General features: G+C 43.6%; 3 protein-coding genes across 3 annotated transcripts; all 3 read left to right on the plus strand.

Annotated features, from left to right (window-relative positions):
• Window positions 1-756: 756 nt before the first annotated feature.
• KRTAP17-1 (keratin associated protein 17-1) lies at window positions 757-1083 on the plus strand. The gene has a single exon (XM_065909847.1). It carries the CDS (start codon window positions 757-759, stop codon window positions 1081-1083), a length of 327 nt encoding a protein of 108 aa, XP_065765919.1.
• A 7817-nt stretch (window positions 1084-8900) lies between these two features.
• Window positions 8901-10916, plus strand: KRTAP16-1 (keratin associated protein 16-1). Its single transcript, XM_065910894.1, has 2 exons — window positions 8901-9235; window positions 9701-10916. Exons 1-2 carry the CDS (start codon window positions 8901-8903, stop codon window positions 10914-10916), a joined length of 1551 nt encoding a protein of 516 aa, XP_065766966.1.
• A 6183-nt stretch (window positions 10917-17099) lies between these two features.
• On the plus strand, window positions 17100-18086 carry KRTAP29-1 (keratin associated like protein 29-1). The gene has a single exon (XM_065910895.1). The coding sequence runs from the start codon at window positions 17100-17102 to the stop codon at window positions 18084-18086; it is 987 nt and encodes a 328-aa protein (XP_065766967.1).
• Window positions 18087-21132: the final 3046 nt, after the last annotated feature.

Consider the following 21132-nt stretch of genomic DNA (forward strand, 5'->3'; position numbering starts at 1 on the left):
GACCACTGCTCTTCGAGCCCATTTAGAAGAAGAGTGAATGTTCAGTTCAGCGAGAATGTGGCTCCCAACCTCTTACAGTTTTATGATGAGTATCTCTCCATTTCATAGGGAAGTCATGACTGGTGATTGATGCTCACTCACCAAGCCCAAACAAACCTGTGGCACACGCCACATACCACACACAGACACAAATATTTGCCTTGGTCACATGGACCAGGATGAGGGTGCCCTTTGTACCTGGGAGGAGCCACATGACAGACCACCCTACCAGCCTCTGCCTAGGGCAGAAAAGCAGAGGACATCCAACTTTCAGTTCTGGTTTTCCAGGACCAGCATCCATGACAAGAAGGTTCATTGCCAACTTGCCTCTAGAGCTGATGTGGAAGGGTAGCACCCGTTCCAGAACCAGAGTCTGGAGCCGGCTTCCCCTCCTCTCTCCAACCTGGGCTAATGACAGCTGGCCCCTGCTTGGCATGATCACAGGTCTTTTCCAAGATGTATTTTTACCCTTTGGACAAACAGCAGTTGGGACGAGTGGGGCTATTTTATGAGTTGAGGCACTCGGGGCTGGAAAATAAACAGGCAGCTAATGAGACGTTCTTATGAGAACTGGCATAAATAATAACAAAGACAACATCCTGTCCCTCGTGCCAACACCCTCCAGGAGGGGATATAAAAGCTGCTGTCTGGTTGGCGACCATCAGACTTGGGGAACTCTGGTCGCGGTCCTGACCTGCGACCTGACCGGCGGGGACCATGGGGTGCTGCCCAGGGGACTGCTTCGCCTGCTGTGCTGAAGAGCAAGACTGCTGTGAAGTGTGCTGCTGCCAGCCGTCCTGCTGCGGCTGCTGCGGTTCCTGCTGCGGTTCCTGCTGTGGCTGTGGCTCGGGTTGCGGAGGCTGCGGGGGCAGCTGCTGCGGGTCCTCCTGCTGCGGATCTGGCTGCGGGGGCGGCGGGGGCTGCGGAGGCTGCGGAGGCTGCGGGAGCTGCTGCGGGGGCTGCTGTGGATCCAGTTGCTGCGGCCCCTCTGGGTGCTGCGGCCCCGTGTGCTGCCAGCCCACGCCTGTCTGCGAGACCAAATGAAGACCTTTCCTCCCGCCACTGAGGCAGCCCAATGGAGAATCTCCACCTGCTCCAGGTGGAGACCCCCTTGTGTCCAGGACCTTCCCTGCACCCCCCGAGACGGTGTCCTGCCTCTCGTGTTAACCTGTAGCTGAAGGTTTGTTCTCCAAAGCCTGCCCTGGCTTTTCAAGGCGCTGAGAACAAGAGCCACATGCTGATGAGAAGTGAAACCTGGGTCCCACCCACAGTGGCACCCGAAGCTCAAAGGGTGAACCCCTGTGACTTTTATTTTTTTTCATGAAGTTGAAAGAGCATCTTATTCAAGGTGGCTATGGGACTGACCCCTCCTCCTCGGCTGGCTTTTCTGCTGCTTTGAGATGCGAAAATTTCTCTTCAGTTAACTTAATAAATTCAAGAGTGCTGGCATAACCAAAGTAGTTCTCCCGCCTCTTCCTTGGCTCCCTCTTGGGCACTGGGCCAGGAAAATTTACTCTGGCATTCACAATCAGGGTTTTGAAATGTGGCTTCTTAGACCACCTGCATCAGAATCACCTGGGGGCTAGTTAAACATGGAGATTCTGGAGCTCTTTGAGACAAGCAGGATCAGAATCCACAGGGGTGTGGTCTGGCAATCTGTTTTTAACAAAACCCCAGATATATATTAAAGCTTCTAGGTACTGCGTGAGATTCACCTGGGAAGGATTTAAAAATTTGGGCCAGACGTTTGATCCTTTAGCTGTAGAGTGGGGGCCCTGGGACCTGCATTTTAAAAGCTTGCAGGTAACTGCTGATACTGGTCAAGTTTAACCTTGAGGGAGGGCACGTCTGCCTCCTGCAATATAGTTCTGCATGTAGGCTTCTGGATTGGTTAGAGCTTTCTCGCAAAGTCGGGAGAGGAGGCTTTGGTAAAACAAGCTTGGTTCTGAGTGGAAGGGATTCCTGTGGCAAAACCTTATGAGCACAGTTTCTAAAGATGTTCTGGGAAGTCCAGTTTCTTCCTCCAGCCTCATGATTTGGCAAAGTCTCCCTTTTCTGGGTTAGTTTTTCATGCCCAGGATAGTGCTGTAATTCTTCTGCTCCAGCCCCAGGGATGAGAAGGATGAGCATACATCTGCTAGGTAGAACCAGGCTCAGGTGTGTGAGAGTCCAGTTGGAATATTAAAATTCAGAGGATAGTTAATTCAACTCGTTTTTTGCTGAACATGATTTTAAACTACACATGGAATAAAAAAAATTCAGCTCTTTCCCTGGGAGAACATTTATTTTCATTCCCACAAAGCAGTTTCATTCAACAAACAAGTTTTCTGAATATAAGCAAAGTGATGATCCCTAAAAATATGAAAACATGCAGAAAAATATAAAGAAAGGATAATAGCTACCTGAATTATCACCATTTAGAGTTTATTACTGATATGTATCTTTCCAGACTCCTCCTAAACATGTTTAAAAATAAAGCTGGGATTATGTTGTTTTTACTTAAATTTTTTTCTTTCATATTTATAAGCCAAATTTATTAAGATATAATATAATAAAGGACTCCCTTTTTGAATGTACTGTTCAGTGAGATTTGACAATTATATATACTTAAATAACCACCATAGGATTCAAGATACAGAACTTTCCATCAACCCTCAAATTTCATAGTGTGCCTTTGCAGGGAATACTCCTCACTACCCACCCCAGCCTTAGGCAACCATCAGTCTGCTTTATAGCACTATAAACTTCGTATTTCTATGTGTGTCTGCTTGTTGCTCAGTTATCCAAATCTTTGTGACCTAATGGACTGTAGCCCACCAGGCTCCTCTGTCCATTGGATTTCCCAGGAAAGAATATTGGAGTGGGTTGTCATTTCCTTTTCCAGGAGATCTTCCTGACCCAGGGATTGAACCCATGGCTCCTGCATTGCAGGTGGATTTTTTTTTTTTTTTTTTTTTTTTTTACCACTGAGCCACCAGGGAAGCCCAGACTAAATTAAAAATACTCATCTACTGATGGGCATTTGAGTTGCTACCTGTTTTTTTGTTTTTTTTTTTGGCTACTATGAATAAAACTGCAGGGAACATTCATGTACACATTTTGATGTGAACATTCGTTTTCATTTATTTTGCATAAATACCAAGGAGTTGGACTGCTGAATAAATACTAAGTGAATGTTTAACTATAAGAAACTACCAAACTGTTTTTGCAAAGTGGCTATACCATTTTGTATTCCCACCAACAATGTCTAGAAGATTCATGTTGCTTCAGTTGCATTCAGTTGCTTCATGTCTTTGCTAAAATTTGATATTGTCGTTAAAATTTTCTTTTTAGCCATTCTAGCAAGTGTATGGTGGAAGCTCATTGTGTTTCTTTTTTTTTTTAATTAATTTATTTATTATTTATTTTTTTCCAGTGGGTTTTGTCATACATTGATATGAATCAGCCATAGAGTTACACATATTCCCCATCCCGAACCCCCCTCCCACCTCCCTCTTCACCCAGTTCCTCTGGGTCTTCCCAGTGCACCAGGCCCGAGCACTTGACTCATGCATCCCACCTGGGCTGGTGATCTGTTTCACCATAGATAATATACATGCTGTTCCTTCGAAACATCCCACCCTCACTTTCTCCCACAGAGTTCAAAAGTCTGTTCTGTACTTCTGTGTCTCTTTTTCTGTTTTGCATATAGGGTTATGTTTCTTTCCTTTAAAGTTTCATTCAAAAACCTAGCTGGATTAGTAGCATCTTGCATTTGGAAAGAATTCAAGATTTGGCTCTTCTCTAGTTGAGTTTCAGATTTTATTATTTAGGTCATTTTGGATCTGACTGGAATCAGCATCCTGAAAACTGGCTCTTTAACCTCCAAGACAGAGTCACAGCCAGAGCAGCAGTGTGTCAATGGAACCAATTGCCTAGAGTTCATTGAGTGTTGAGTGGCTGATTGTTCCCTTGTTTGTGGCCATGGTCTCCCAGATGGGTGAGTAGAGGGTAGTAATTTCTATTATCAGTAATTATCAGTAATTGATTTACTGATAATTGCCCTTTATAGTTGTTCACAGAGGTCTTCATTCATTCATTCAATAAATATTAATTGTGACCTGCCTATGTATCAAACACAGCTCTGGGTGCTGGATGTGTGCATGCGTGTGTGCTCAGTTGCTTCAGTCATGTCTGACTCTTTGCAACACTATGACTGTAGCCCACCAGCCTCCTCTGTCTATGGGATTATCGAGGCAAGAATACTGGAGTGGGTTTCCATGACCTCCTTCAGGGGATCTTCCCGACCCAGGGACTGAACCTGTGTCTGCCTGCATCTCTTTCATTGCAAGTGAGTTCTTTACCCACTGAGCCACCTGGGAAGCCCAGGTGCTGGATATACATTAGCAAATAAACAAAATCCTTGACATTCTCATGCTTGGATAACATCAAAGAGGAAAAGAGCTATTAAAAAGGACAAGGTAGAAATGTACTAGATAGTTAAAAGAGTGGTTTAAATCAGTTAGCAGGGAAAAATTCCTTAGAGATATGATATTCCAGCCAAACAGATGATGCTATATGTTTCTCTGCTAAGAGAGTCTATAAAGGATTTGTTGGGAGCAGAGCTGTCTCCATTTGGAATTTCATTGCTGACTTAGCTGAGGAGAAGGTGAATGGAGAGAATTGGAAAGGTGGGGACCAGGATCTTGGGAATGCGTCTTCTGCCTTACCTTCTGCAAAGCTGTCCAAAAGTCTTCTTTCCTTACTGCCTGAGAGCCACATCTCAAACAATGGCACTTCCTATTTCTAATCTTCCATTTTCAACCACTAAGTTCTGTAGATTCTTCCTCTTATTGCTGTAGTCCCAAGGTACTGCTCAGTTTAGGTTGATAGCATGAAACTTTTGGGTAATTGCCCCAGATTCATGGAATTCCCTAGTAGCTCAGTTGGTAAAGAATCTGTCTGCAATGCAGGAGACCTGGATTCAATCCCTGGGTTGGGAAGATCCCCTGGAGAAGGAAATGGAAACCCACTTCAGTATTCTTGCCTGGAAAATCCCATGGACAGAGGAGCCTGGTGGGCTACAGTCCACGGGGTCACAAGAGTTGGACACAACTTAGCGACTAAAACACTCCGGATCCATCCATAATGATCTCCTTACCTTCAGGCTTGCCTTCCTTTACCAATCCTTTCTCCAGGGGCAGAGAGACCTTCTGAAGGTCAAACCTGGTCAAGTTACTCCATTGCTTAAAATTCCCAGGTGTCAGTATAAAACCCAAGTCCTGATTATGGTTCACAAGGTCTTTCATGAGTGCCCAGTAACCACTCTAGTCTGGTCACTGTCCTAGTCTGTCCCGTTGAATTTTCATCCTGGCTATTGAACCATTTGTTGCTCCCCAAATGTATCATGCTCTTGCCTTTGTTTTCCATAGCAGATTCTTTTCCTACCTTTACCATCCCATTTTCAGCCTTATTCCTTGAGGATTCAATTTGGTCATCCTATTACTTGAGAAATCTTTCCTAACCTCTCCCAAAAGCATGTTTGTATTTCTCCTGGGTGTCCCCTGTAACTCTTTGTGTATCCATGTACTATTGCACTTATACATATATTGTCCCATAATTACTTATGTATATATCTGTCTTTCTTCTAAACTTGGACTCCTTGTGGAGGAATTGAAAGTCATTTTTTTTTTTTTGTATCCCTCATACAGAACCCAACGATGACTGAGTTGAATGGATGAGTAAAAGAGAAATTTGTAGTCTGAATGGCTACATTAATTAATGAATGAAGGAAGGGATGATGAATGGTTTCCATAATAGTCCAACTTTTCCAAAAGAGAGCCTGCCTTATGCATTGATATTGAAAGAATGTGGTGGAAACAATGCAGGTCCTTCATTTAGCAAGGGTGTCAGGCCTTGGTGTTTAGAAGCCTAGGCTTCATTTTTTTACCTTGTGTCTTGCACTGACAAAATGCTTTGAGAAAGCATTTGTGTTCTTTGTTTTTGTTCACTATGTCTTCTTAAAAGACCTCTTGTCTTTCCTCTTTACATCTCAGAGGAGTTGTTTTAGTAGTTGCTAAAATCACCAAAGGCAAGAAGGATTCTGGAGGGCTACTGAATGCTTGAGGTGGGGGCAGGTGGAAGGAAAGGAGGGAGGAGAAGCAGAGAGGCTAGGTCAATTCCAGGGATAGGGAGAGCCACTGTTCTAGAGGAGAGCTGCTCACAAAACAGGATGGAGGACAGCATTGTGGGCTGAGCCTGTGACATGTGGCTCCTGAGAAAGGTCTGTCCAACAGGATGGTGAAGAGGAAGAGAGTAGCCCTAGATTAGTGGGCAAGCTGAGTGATCTTTAGCAAGTGAGAAACCTTCTAACTCCCTTTGTTTTCCTTCACCTATAATCAGGGGGATGGGGATGGAGATGAATCCTTGCCTCATGGGATTTCTGATGGTTTTAAATGAGATCTTCATTGTGAAGTGCAGCATTTATTTTATTTTTTTTATAAATTTATTCATTTTAATTGGAGGCTAATTACTTTACAATATTGTAGTGGTTTTGCCATACACTGACATGAATCAGCCATGGGTGTACATGTGTTCCCCATCCTGAACCCCCCATCTTGAACGCCCCTCCCACTGCCCTCCCCATCCTATCCCTCTGGGTCATCCCAGTGCACCAGCCTCGAGCACCCTGTCCCATGCATCAAACCTGGACTGGCGATTAATTTCACATATGATAATATACGTATTTCAATGCCATTCTCCCCAATATTCCCACCCTTGCCCTCTCCCACAGAGTTCAAAAGACTGTTCTATACATCTGTGTCTCTTTTGCTGTCTTGCATATAGGGTTATCATTACTATCATTCTAAATTCCATATATATGCACTAGTATACTGTATTGATGTTTTTCTTTCTGGCTTACTTCACTCTATATAATAGGCTCCAGTTTCATCCACCTCATTAAAACTGATTCAAATGTATTCTTTTTAATGGCTGAGTAATAGTCCATTGTGTGTATGTACCACAACTCCCTTATCCATTTGACTGCTGATGGACATCTAAGTTGCTTCCATGTCCTGGCTATTGTAAACAGTGCTGCAATGAACACTGGGGTACACATGTCTCTTTCAGTTCTGGTTTCCTTGGTGTGTATGCCCAGCAGTGGTATTGCTAGGTTGTATGACATTTCTATTTCTAGTTTTTTAAGGTATCTCCACTGTTATCCATAGTGGCTGTACTAGTTTGCATTCCTACCAACAGTATAAGAGGGTTCCCTTTTCTCCACACCCTCTCCAGCATTTATTGCTTGTAGATTTTTGGATAGCAGCCATTCTGACTGGTGTGAAATGGTATCTCATTGTGGTTTTGATTTGCATTTCTCTGATAATGAGTGATGTTGAGCATCTTTTCATGTGTTTGTTAGCCATCTGTATGTCTTCTTTGGAGAAATGTCTGTTTAGTTCTTTGGCCCACTTTTTGATTTTTTTTTTTTTTCATTTATTTTTCTGGAATTGAGCTGCAGGAGTTGCTTGTATATTTTTGAGGTTAACCCTTTGTCAGTTGCTTCATTTGCTATTATTTTCTCCCATTCTGAAGGCTGTCTTTTTACCTTGCTTATAGTTTTCTTAGTTGTGCTAAAGCTTTTAAGTTTAATTAGGTTCCATTTGTTTATTTTTGCTTTTATTTCCATTACTCTGGGAAGTGGGTCATAGAGGATCCTGCTGTGATTTATGTCATAGAGTGTTTTTCCTATGTTTTCCTCTAGGAGTTTTATAGTTTCTGGTCTTACATTTAGATCTTTAATCCATTTTGAATTTATTTTTGTCTATGGTGTTAGTAAGTGTTCTAGTTTCATTCTTTTACAAGTGCTTGACCAGTTTTCCCAGCACCACTTGTTAAAGAGATTGTCTTTTCTCCATTGTATATTTTTGCCTCCTTTGTCAAAGATAAGGTGTCCATAGGTGTGTGGATTTATCACTGGGCTTTCTATTTTGTTCCATTGATTTATATTTCTGTCTTTGTGCCAGTACCATACTATCTTGATGACTGTAGCTTTGTTAGATAGCCTGAAGTCAGGCAGGTTGATTCCTCCAGTTCCATTCTTCTCTCTCAAGATTGCTTTGGCTATTTGAGGGTTTTTGTATTTCCATACAAATTGTGAAATTATTTGTTCTAGTTCTGTGAAAAATACCATTGGTAGCTTGATAGGGATTGCACTGAATCTATAGATTGCTTTGGGTAGTATATTCATTTTCACTGTATTGATTCTTCCAATCCATGAACATGGTATATTTGAAGTGTAGCCTTTAAAATGCAGCTCAGATATTCCCCCTCTCACAGAGCTCACCGCTGCTCCACTCTGCTAATCCCTTTATGTCTATTGTTGAGTTTATTAATGCATTGTAGTGAGTTTACTTGCATGCTTGCCCATCAGACAGTGAGATCCATGAGAGTGGGTGAGTAGGTCTTATTCATGTGGATACCCCCTGTGTTCTCCCCAGGGCCTGGTGCAAAGGACTAGAAGATGGTTAAATTATAGTTCCTTTCTTCTTCCTCTGTTCATGACGCTCAGAAATACAGATCATTCAGCTTGGAGGTGATGATGCTTATTCCAAGATGACCTGTAGCTCCAAGGATTCCAAAGTTAACAAGTCAATAAACAAACAGCTTCTTTATGGGTAGGTAAACAGCTTCCAGATCAACAAACCTTGGCATAATAAGATGTTTCTCTGAAAACTGGCCCAAACAGCAATAAGGAAAAGATTCAGGGGCTCAAAACAGCACGTGCCAGGGTTGGGGGTATAAAAGTGATGGCTCTGGAGAGCTGACCCAGTCAGGCAGCAACCTCTCAGCACTGGCAAGGGAGCAGAGGCACCTCCACCATGTCTGGAAACTGCTGTTCTAGGAAATGCCCCTCGGTGCCAGCCATCTCCCTTTGCTCCACTGAGGTGAGCTGCAGAGGGCCTGTTTGCTTGCCCAGTTCCTGCCGGAGCCAGACGTGGCAACTGGTGACTTGTCAAGATGACTGCGGATCATCCAGCTGTGACCCACAATGCTGTCAGCCCTCCTGTTCTGTGAGCAGCTGTGCCCAGCCTGTGTGCTGTGAGACCACCATCTGTGAGCCTGCCTGTCCTGTAAGCAGCTGTGCCCAGCCTGTGAGCTGTGAGGCCACCATCTGTGAGCCTTCCTGTCCCGTAAGCAGCTGTGCCCAGCCTGTGTGCTATGAAACCACCATCTGTGAGCCTGCCTGTCCTGTAAGCAACTGTGCCCAGCCTGTATACTGTGAGGCCACCATCTGTGAACCTGCCTGTCCCGTGAGCAGCTGTGCCCAGCCTTTGTGCTACAAGGCTACCATCTGTGAGCCTGCCTGTCCCGTAAGCAGCTGTGCCCAGCCTGTGTGCTACAAGGCTACCATCTGTGAGCCTACCTGTCCTGTAAGCAGCTGTGCCCAGCCTGTGTGCTGTGAGGCCACCATCTGTGAGCCCTCTTGCTCTGTCAGCAGCTGTGCTCAGCCTGTGAGCTACAAGGCCACCATCTGTGAGTCTGCTTATCCTGTGAGCAGCTGTGCCCAGCCTGTGTACTTCAAGGCCACCATCTGTGAGCCCTCTTGCTCTGTGAGCAGTTGTGCCCAGCCTGTGAGCTACAAGGCCACCATCTGTGAGCCTGCCTGTCCTGTGAGCAGCTGTGCCCAGCCTGTGAGCTGTGAGGCCACCATCTGTGAGCCCTCTTGCTCCGTGAGCAGCTGTGCCCAGCCTGTGAGCTGTGAGGCCACCATCTGTGAGCCCTCTTGCTCTGTGAGCAGCTGTGCCCAGCCTGTGAACTGTGAGGCCACCATCTGTGAGCCCTCTTGCTCCGTGAGCAGCTGTGCCCAGCCTGTGAGCTGTGAGGCCAACATCTGTGAGCCCTCTTGCTCCGTGAGCAGCTGTGCTCAGCCTGTGTGCTGTGAGGTCCCTTCCTGCCAACGAGTCCTCTGCGTACCCACTTCCTGCCAGCCCATCCTCTGCCAGCCAGTGATCTGTGAGCCCAGTTGCTATCAGCCTGTGTCCTCCGGTGTCAGATGCTGTCCATCTATCTGCTCTGTGGCCAATAGCTGCCAGTCTGCCTGCTGTGACTCCAGTCCTTGTGAGCCATCCTGCTCAGAGTCCAGCATCTGCCAGCCAGCCACATGTGTTTCTCTGGTCTGTGAGCCCATCTGCATCCGTCCGGTCTGCTGTGTTTCAAGCCCTTGTGAGCCACCTTGTGTCTCCAGCACTTGCCAAGAGCCCTCTTGCTGTGTCTCCAGCATCTGCCAACCCACCTGCTCTGAGCCCAGCCCCTGCTTACCAAGTGTCTGTGTGTCCAGGCCATGTCAACCTACCTGCTATGTAGTCAAGCGCAGTCGGTCCATCTCCTGTGAGCCCGTTTCCTGCCCGCCTCCATCCTGCCGACCTCTCTCCTGCCGCCCAGGGTCTTCTGCATCTGCCGTCTGCCAGCCAACTTGCTCGCGAACTTTCTACATACCCAGCTCTTGCAAACAACCTTGTACTACTTCAACCTCCTACCGCCCGATTTGCCGCCCAATCTGCTCTGGAGCCATCACCTATAGGCAGCCATATTTGACATCCCTCTCCTACCGCCCGGCCTGCTACCGCCCATATTACTCCATCCTGCGCCGTCCAGCCTGTGTCACTTCTGTCCCTTACCGCCCGGTCTGCTCCCGCTTGCCTTGTGCTGACTCCTGCAAACGAGATTGCAAAAAGTCCACTTCCAGCCAACCGGATTGTGCTGACTCAACTCCCTGCAAGACGGAGGTCTCAGAGGCCAGTCCCTGCCAGCCCAATGAGGCCAAGCCCACCAGTCCCACCACCCACGAGGCTGCAGTCAGCCAGCCTGCTGCCACCAAGCCTACCAACTACTGAACCGGCCCTGACCAATCAATTCTTGCAACGCATGCCTCCGGCTAGATAAAAAATTTGTCTGCTTTCCCCAAAGCTCATTCTGACTTAAAATCTTTTTCTTTCTGTACCATCACTTGCCATCTGCTCATGCTTCAAAGAACTCATCAGAAATGTCAGTCTCTTAATGGCCCAAATGACGATCTCTTGGGCATGAGTTGGGGCTATTCTGGGTTCCTTTCTGCTACTGCCATTGAGCTGAGAAAATCTGTTTTGCTGTATCATCTCAAGTCTCTTTCCTGGAATAAATATTTTTCTGACCTCATGCATGTGCTCCCTTGCTGTGTGGGCTCCTCTTCCTTGGAGACCTTTTCCATGACATAAAGATATTTAACTATCCAACAGACATGGTTAAAGTTGAAGTAACAAACTCTTCTCATTTATGTCTTGTTCATGTCATAGTCTAGTCAGCTGACTTGCTTCATCTTTGAGAGCAGCTTTATTCATCTATTCATCTGTCTGTCGGTCCATCCATCCATCCATCCATCCATCCATCCCTCCATCCATCCATCCCTCCATCCAAGAAGCTTTGCTAGATAGCTGTTAGATGCCAGGGACTGAGATGAGTTTTGGGAATGAAAAGATAGAAGCTTCAGTCCACTCTCAGGAAGCTTATTCTCTGATGGGGAGGTACGCAGAGAAGCAATTACTTCATTCCACTGTGCTAAGTCCTGGTGTAGAGGCAAGCATTCAGTACTGTGAACCCAGCAGGGCATGGGGAGAAACGGAATTACTCTTGGGACAGATAATACTGAAGCTGAATCTTTTAACACAAGTAGGAATTAACCAGAATTAACTAGGAGGGAAGAGCTTCCTAGGCAGAGGAAATATATACAAATGAATTGAGCTTGTAAGCATACTACTCATTAAGCAAAGTGTGGGCAGAGGTGTGCTTAGAAGAGGAGTGAACTCTGAGGTCAGATAAGTAAGCACTGACCTGCTCTCATCAGGCCTTGTGTGCTAGACAGAGCCATCTGAGTTTGGTGCAGGGCTGATGAGAAGGTATTGAGGGATCATAGGCAGGGCAGTGATATGAGGACTACTGGGTTTTGGAATGTCCCTCTGACCTTGGTGTGGAGACCTGAATGGTGAAACATGGACTTGGTTATAGGGAAAATGAGGGGGAAACCAAGGGCTTTGGGGTCCACAATAGGATGAAAACAAGTGGGGAGGTCATACTTACAATAAAGAAAGTAACCTATCTTGTGCAAGAGCTTTGATATGTTATCTCAGTCTCTATAGGACACACCTTTTATGTAGACTCCATATGTATGCTCTTTCAATCTGCAAGGACAGAGTCTCTTTAAAGTAGTCTCTTTAAACCCCTTGTACTTAGTGCATGGGTCAAAGGTCTATCCCTTGTCCTCAAGGTGCAGCTTGGGCTATCCTAATCACAAGAGGAGATAGCTCAGTGCTTCTCAACTTTGGTGCCATTTATATTTTGGGCTGGATAATTCTTTGTTGTGGGGACTGTTCTTTGTATTGTAAGATATTAAGCAGTATCCCTGACTTCACCAAGGAGATGCTAGTGGCATCCCCTGAGTGTGATGACCGAAAATGGCTCTAGACATTGGCAAAAACTGCCCACCTTCAGAGCGGAGGGGCAAAAATCTCCCCTGTTTGAGAGCCACTGGGTTATACAAGGACAGAGGGAGAAACTCAAAAGTGAAACTTATCCTGCACTTTGGTATTCAAGTTACTGTCTCATTCGACCATTGGGATCTATCTTTATCTCCTTCCAGAGTCAAGAGATGAGTTGGCCAGATTTTTAAATCTCCGTGCCTAACACAGACCCAGTGTTTCATGTAAATCATAGAAATTCTGTGAGGTAAGATTTCTTTCCCCCTATTTTATAGGTGAAGAATATGAAAGACAAGCAATCCAAATGCCTGTTAACACAGATAAGAAAATTGTGGCATATTCATTCACACAATAGAATATCATGCTATAGTGAGAACAGCTGGACAAAGGCTACATGCAACAAAATGAGTGAACCTTAGCACTGTAATGTTGATTGATAGAAAAAGCTCTTGAGGCCACGTTGTATGCTATGCTTAGTCACTCAGTCATGTCCAACTCTTTGCAACCCCATAGACTGTAGCTTACCAGGCTCCTCTGTTCATGGGGATTCTCCAGGAAAGAATACTGGAGTGTGTTGCCATGCCCTCCTCCAGGGGATCTTCCCAACTCAGGGATCAAATCAGGGTCTCCTGCATTGCAGGTGGATTCTTTACCACCTGAGCTACCTGGGAAGCCCCTGCAGAGGCCATATGTATATGTTATTTAAAGTTCAATAACAATATACCCACAAATACATATATGTATACACATATGTATATACATATATTTACAAATATATACATTATAAAATATATTACATATCTATATATATGATTTTATCTCAATCTATCTATTTACAAGGAAATGACAAACACAAAATTCAGGATATTCACAGCTGGTAAGTAACAAAAACAATTGAAGTTCAGTTCTGTCCAAGCGTGTGTTTTTAATGCATCAGCATATTTCTTGATGTGACCACAACAGTCCTTTGTGATAGATGTCTTTAGTGCCTTGAACCATAGCAAAACCAAAGTTGTTTCTATTGAGAGCTTTTTTTCCCCTTCAGTTTATGCAGAAAGAACTGACAAAATTTTGAGATAATTTAAAGTGTACACTGTGATGATTTGATATACATATATATTGTGGAAGGATTCCTCCCATCTAGCTAACACATTCATCACCTCACATATTTACCTTTTTTGTGGTGATAACCCTTAAGTTCTTTTGGCAAATTTCTATTATATGATGCAGAGTTATCAACTATAGTCTCCATGCTTTCCACTAGATCTTCAGACCTTATTCATCTTAGAGCTGAAAGTTTGTGCCCTTTTTTGAAACTATTGAGATGTTTCTTTAAGAAGAAGGGAGGCAAGAGCAGAATCAGAGAAAAATTGATGTAAAAATGGATTACTTTGAAAAAGTAAATGTGATATATATGGATATCGTGTATTACACTTTTTCAGATTGAAATTTTCATGCTTTCTCAAATATGTTCATGTTCTCATTTTGATTGACCTATTTGGTAAGACCAAAAGTATTTCCCCTTGACAGATGAGAGTTTTGGGATGTAGACTTTCAGGAATAAAACATAGGGCAGGGATCTCTGAAGTCTGCAAGATGCTAAAATGAGTATCAATGAGATGGAGGGCAAAAGAAGTGACTGATGGCATAGCATGAAAAGCAATTGTTGAAGAAGTGCATTTTTACGAGAAGGGTAAGGATTTTTCAGGCATTGTGATCAGAAAACTTTGTCATTGTTTTAAAGCAAGAATGAAGAGAAGCCACTTTGTAATGGGTACTTTGAAAATTGTGAGGCAGACTGTAATAATAAAAATAACCTGAGCAGTAGCCATGCAGTTGATTAACTCTCAGTACTTTGAACTCATGGGTAAAGAGCTAACATGTCCAGCAGACCGAGTTTGCAGCAGAGCCAGAAATCAAAACAAGCCCCATCTGCACCCCAAACTCATGATCTCTATTGCATCTTGTATCTTCAGTGTGAACCATGCCAGGACATGGATGAGTGTGGGATGCTGGAGTTGGTCAGTGATGCAGAGCCTGGACCAGCCCAAAGGAGGAGGGGAAAGTCACTCATGAATCTCTTTTGGATGAGGTCGATTTGACACAAAATCCTCTTTGCAGAGATGTCCTTATATAACTTCTAGTTATTGTGTTTCATATTTATAGAATTGACATGCTGTTGACTCTATAGTATGAGTTTAATCTTTCTTAATGAAACATTTTGTAGTTTTAAATTTACAAATTAAAAGATTGTCTTTGGGCGTATTGATACAGTTTGATCTAGCTGATGATTACAGTCACTGGAGTGGGTAGAGGATCCCCAGCATGGGGCCTAGACCACCTGTGCTTGAAACAGTGTGGCTGGTCAGCCTTCAATCATTGTTTTAGAGTCTTCCTCTCCACCTCCAAAGTTGGGAGGTCTAAACAGGTGGTTAAGATAAAAGATTTGGGGATCAACCCAACCTAGGTTTGAATCTTGTTTCTACCCCTTATTACTGGCATGAGCTTGGGAACATGATTTAAATTCTCTGAGTTAATTTTGCTACCTTGAACGTGATGGTGACAACTGTATCTGCTAAGTAGGATCACTGCAAAGATTCAATGAAAAATGCAGTCAAAAGCTTGGTACATAGTAAGTATGCTATTATGAATGAAAAATATTGCCAGCCATGTCAATAAACAAAAGATGTTGCATCCATCAGACTACCACATTACAGCTGCCCTGATGTGCTGCAGCCAGCTCTAATAGTGCGTCCTGAGGAGACATGGGATACGAAAAACATAGGATACTGGCCTCAGATAGCTGGGGTGCATTTCAAAGGAAAGTTTTCAATGAACCCAGACTTTCCATCCTCCCATACATAGAAAAGCTCTAATTTCATTAATTTGATATGTCTGATTTTTTTTAATTAACAATAATGGTTTCACGTTCTGACTATCTGGCCTTTTGTTGCAAAAGCTGCTAGATATCCTGACTCCTCCCTTGTCTCTTTGAAACAGTTGCTCAGTGTTATCTGAAATGCTGTGTCCGGGTTTGAAGTCTTCAGAATGCTCACCAAATAAAGCATAAGTCTTAACTTTTAGGTTGTGCATTTAAGTTTTCAGTCAACACTATAAGTGGAAGCCATTACTATTGTTCTTATTTTTAGTGGTACTAGTAAAGCCGAGTTTCAGGAAACCAAACAGGAAGATTCTAGAAAGAGGTGGAGACACTGAAGTATCCCTTGGGAGGCATGCCTTGATTTTGTTTGCCATCTCTACTCTCATCCTCCCTCAGCTGGGTCAGGGCTTCACTTCCTGGTCGTCTAAATGGTGTGGAACTGCATTCCTGGTGGAAGAGTGGGCTGTGGCCTCTTGATGAGAGGTTAACCTGGGGAGAGTCCTGCTTCAGGGAAACTGGACAACAAGCTATAAAAGAGATAGCTTAGCTCAGAGCAGACACAGCAGCAAGGAACCCACACTCGGCTATGAAAACTCCCCAACTCAACAGATGAGATTTTTAAAAAAAAATTATAGTATAGTTGTTTTACAATGCTGTGTTAGTTTCTACTGTACAGCAAAGCAAATCAGCCACAGGTATATATATATATATAGGGGATATATGTATATATATCCCCTCTTCTTTGGATTTCCTTCCCATTTAGGTCACCACAGAGCATTGAGTACAGTTCCCATGCTATACAGTTAGGTTCTCATTAGTTATCTATTTTATATGTAGCAGTGCGTACATATCAATCCCAATCTCTTAATGCATCCCACCTATTCCTTCCCCGTATGGTAGCCATATGTTTATTCTCTACGTCGGCATCTCTATTTCTGCTTTGCAGATAAGTTCACCTATACCATTTTCTGGGCTTCCCTGGTGGCTCAGGTGGTAAAGAATCCGCCTGCGATGTGGGAGACCTGGGTTTGATCCCTGGGTTGGGAAGATCCCCTGCAGGAGGGCATGGCAACCCACTCCAGTATTCTGGCCTGGAGAATCTCTGTGGACAGAGGAGCCTGGTGGGCTACAGTCCATGGAGTCACAAAGAGTCGGACACGACTGAATGAATAAGTACATACCATTTTCTAGATTCCACATATATGTGTTAATATACAATATTTGTTTTTCTCTCTCTGACTTACTCCACTCTATAATGACAGTCTCTAAGTCCATCGATGTGTCTGCAAATGGCACAATTTAATTCCTTTTATGACTGAGCAATATTCCACTGTATATATGTACATCTTCTCTATCCATTCCTCTATTGATGGACATTTAGACTGCTTGCATGACCTGGCTATTGTAAATAGTGCTGCAATGAACACTGGGGTGCATGTTTCTTTTTGAATTTTGGGGTTTTTCTCTGAACAGACAAATTCTTAAACTGGGAACAATGTCTCCCAGGCTCCTGAAGCCTGCTAATCAGATGTTTATATGCAAACAGATGGAAACAATAACAAGGAAAGATGCTCTGTTGTGCCAACACCCCTAGCAAAGGACTATAAAAGCCCTTATGTATTAGATGTCTTTCAAACTCAGGTATACTGAGGTTGCAGCCTCCTGAGAGTGTTAGCACTGGCACCATGGGGGACAGCTGTTGCCTTGGAGACGCCACTGCCATCCCAGCTGTGCCCACCACCTCCATATGCTCCAGTGGTGGCAGTTTCCGACATGGTATCTGTTTGCCTAGTTCCTGTCGGAGCAGAACATGGCAACTGGTTACATGCCAAGAAAACTGTCAGCCATGTGGCAGCGCCCCAGTTGGCTGTGAACCTGCTTCTTGCCAACCTACCTGCCTTCCAGCAACTTCTTGTGTGGGTTTTGTTTGCCAACCCATTTGCTCCTACACGGCCTGCTATGAAACTGGCATCGGTCAGTCTCCTGGTCCAGTTAGCTCATGCCAGCCCTCCTGTTTGGACTCCACCGGCAGTTCGGTAAAGTGCTGTGAACCCGGCCCCTGCCAACAAAGCTCCTGCCAGGAACGTGTCTACACATCAGAGTCTTGCCAGGCAGCTTGTGACCAATCAGCCTGCTGTGATGCTGGGTCCTGTCAGCCAGCCTGCCCTGAGGTCACTTCCTGTCCTGAAACTTCTTGCCTACCAACTGTCTGTGCAGCTAGTCCATGCCAGCCAACTTGCTGCCATGCAGGTTCATGTCAGCCCATTCGTGGTGAAGATCAGCCCTGCAAATCATTTTATTACCAACCGATCTGCTACCTTTTGAAGCCTTGCCGAACGGTTCTCTGTATACCGGTTCCCTGCCAGCTGTCTACTTGTGTGTTCAGTTCTTGCAGTCCTACATGCTGTGTGACCTCCCCTTGCCAGACACTTCACTACCAATCTGCACCATGCATATCCTTCATCTGCCAGCCAGCGGCTAACAGACAGCCCCCTTGTTCTGTAAAGAACTCTTGCAAACCAGCTTCCTGTGGCACCGTGCTTTCTGGCCAACCAACTAGTGGAGAACCCACTTTCTGCAATCAAAGTGGCTGCAAATCCCCTTCTTGCCAGCCAGCTTGCTGTGTGACGGGTTTTGGCAAATCAGCCAGTGGTGGCTCCAGTTGCTTCTGACCAACTACCCCAAGTCTCTGCAAAGCTGGCACCTACTTGCCGACTTCCTGCCAACCCAGCTATGAGTCCAGCTTCTGCAAAGCAACATTTCATTGAGGGAGTACCTCCACTGAAGTCTGCTGCTTTCTACAAGTGCATAGCCGTGGTGCCTGACTCTGGCTAGCACAAATGCTGCCTGCTTGCTAACTTTTCTCTGAGTTCAGTCCCACATTCCTTCCAGATGCTGGTGAGGAAATTTATCCTGAGGTCATTTCTAACCAAGGAAAACCTTTCAGCAAGTATGGTCCATGCTGTAGTTAGCCTTTCCTGGTGTTATCATTTCATTTCATTTCAGCAAAGCCTTTCCTTCCATCCCCTCCCCCTCCCCCACTTTTGGATGCTGCCAAGTCTTTAAGGAGACTCTTGTTGACAACTGCTAATAAAAATGTGTCCGGTTAAGCATAATGAGTAAGACTCTCATATGCTTTTATTTCTTTCAATATATTACATGTAGATTTCCTTCAGGTTCCATTTGAACACAATGACTTTGCCCTCCAAATCACTGTGTCTGCTTCGGTCTGCAAGGGTAGTTTGTGTCTAAGATTATAGGTGCTCAAGCTGGAAAGGAGCAAGGATAAACAACCTTGACACCACCAAGAGCTCTTTTGAGTTGGGTCATCTCAGTTTCCCCACAGTGAATAGATTGGGGAAGGCAAAGACAGAAATGGTCCAAGGAAGCCATAGATAAAAATAAATATGAGGTTTCGGCCATGAAAAATAATTAAGGGTTAAGTCACTTAAAATTGGTTTTAGTGATCAGTGCACCTAAGGGCAAATTTAAATGAAATTTAAAACTGTTTAGAAAATTTTAGCAGGTATTTGCTATGTTTTTGACATTTTAAGAGACAGTTTTAAGGATATAATCTAAGGGAACTTTTGCCTAAGTTTTGTTATTTCTAGCATGTAATTATTGAATTCAAACTCTCATTCTTTGGATTGTTTCTTTGGGGGAAAGTTTAGAGGAAGATTCATAGTATGTACTTGTAGCAATGGCACAGAGCCTTTCTGAAAGGGGATCTGACCTCCCTGTTAAACAAGGGGTTCTGGGTGTGCAAAACATTTTAAGAACCACCCCCCCAAAACTCTTACATAGATCATAAAGGGACATATAGGAGGATGTTCACTATGGCATTTATGCGATGACATAAATTTTATTTTATTTGTTTATTTAATTTATTTATTTTTCCATTTATTTTTATTAGTTGGAGGCTAATTACTTTACAATATTGTAGTGGTTTTTGCCATACATTGACATGAATCAGCCATGGATTTACATCCCAAACCCTCCCTCCCACCTCCCTCCCCATCCCATCCCTCTGGGTTGTCCCAGTGCACCAGCCCCCAGCACTTGTCTCATGCATATGTGATGACAGAAATTTTAAAGGAGAACAGAGTGGGTAGGCAACATGTGGTGATTCCTTCCATGGGGTATTGTGTTAGGCTGATTCTCCAGAAAAACAGACCCAATTGAAGATATATATATATATACACACACACACACACATATATATGTATACATACACACACACACACAGTTATTAAAAGGAATTAACTCACACAATTAAGGAGGCTGGCAAGACCCAATCTGTAGTGTGAGCCTGAAATGTGGACTGACAGGCAGAGACCAAGGAGAGATGATGGTGAAGATGAAGTCTGAAGGCTGTCTGCTGGGGAATATACATTAAACAGAAAAAAATAGCTGTCTGTTGAAAGAGAATGAGGCATAAGAAAAGCAGGAATTAAATTAACTGATACATAAGTATGTAAAGAAAAAATTAAGGAACTTGCAAGGACAAAAGTGATAATATGCTTTATAAGGAATATAACTAATTCAATTATTTGCAACTGAAGTTCAAACAGAAAATTAAAAAGAAGAAAAAAGGGGGGAGAGGGACCTTGATAGAGCAAAAGAATTACCATGGATGGAATGTCTTCTAGAAATGAAATATTGATGGCTGCTCTATCTAAAGCCTCTCTCCCACATCTTCCATGTAAATTCCTCAGTCATGCTGGAGGAGGGATGAGGTAAGTGGAATGCATCTTAACTCAGTCCTGAACAGAATTTTCAACAAGATTTCTTACATTGTAAGTTTAAGAAGTCACATCTCCTTAAATAATTTGGGTAATTAATACCAGAATCCTTGACACATCCGAAATTTCAAATTTTATCTTGCAATGGTTTTTTGACCAGTCTAAGTCTATCTTATTCTAAGACTTTCCTGTTATGAATTTCTGTTGCACTAGTAAGTGTTTTGCTGGCTGCTTGCCAACATGCAAAACTGCATGTTTTAAACATGTCAAGGGTAAAAGGTGTGTTGGGAAGCCTTGTATCTCCTGTGCTTGGCAACAGTTTAAATACCAAAGCATTTATTAGCTCCTTTTAGGTTTGCTGGAACTTGTTCATTAAACCTACAAACCTCCAATTATAAATATTGTTCTACTGAGCCTGCTGAGCCATGCTTACAACTAAATCTTTATTTACATTTATGTCCTGGATAGGGGAGTAATTTTAAAAATACAGGGATGTTTTGAGAAAGACAGGCATACCTTGTTTTTTTAATTGTGCTTTGCAAATATATTTTTTTGTAAAAGCTGAGGGTTTGTGGCAACCCTGTGTCAAGCAAGTCTATTGGTGCCTTTTTGCCAACAGCATTTGCTCACTTTGTGTCTCTGTGTCACATTCTGTAATTCTTGCAATATTTCAAACTTTTTCATTAATGTTGTATTTGTTGTGGTGATCTGTGATCAGTGATTTTTGATACTGGTATAATTGTTTCAGTGCACCACCAACCTCTCTCATATAAGATGGTGAACTTAAGATGTGCATGTTCTAATGAATGGATAAAGAAGATGTGGTATATATACATATGCAATAGAATACCACTCAATTGTAAAAAGAAATGAAACAATGACTTTTGCAGCAACATAGATAGATCTAGAGATTGTCGTACTAAGTGAAGTAAGTCAGGAAAAGAAAGATAAATATCTTGTGATATTTCTTATATAT

Source organism: Muntiacus reevesi, chromosome 18 (genome assembly GCF_963930625.1).
Source record: "Muntiacus reevesi chromosome 18, mMunRee1.1, whole genome shotgun sequence".
NCBI lineage: Eukaryota > Metazoa > Chordata > Mammalia > Artiodactyla > Cervidae > Muntiacus > Muntiacus reevesi.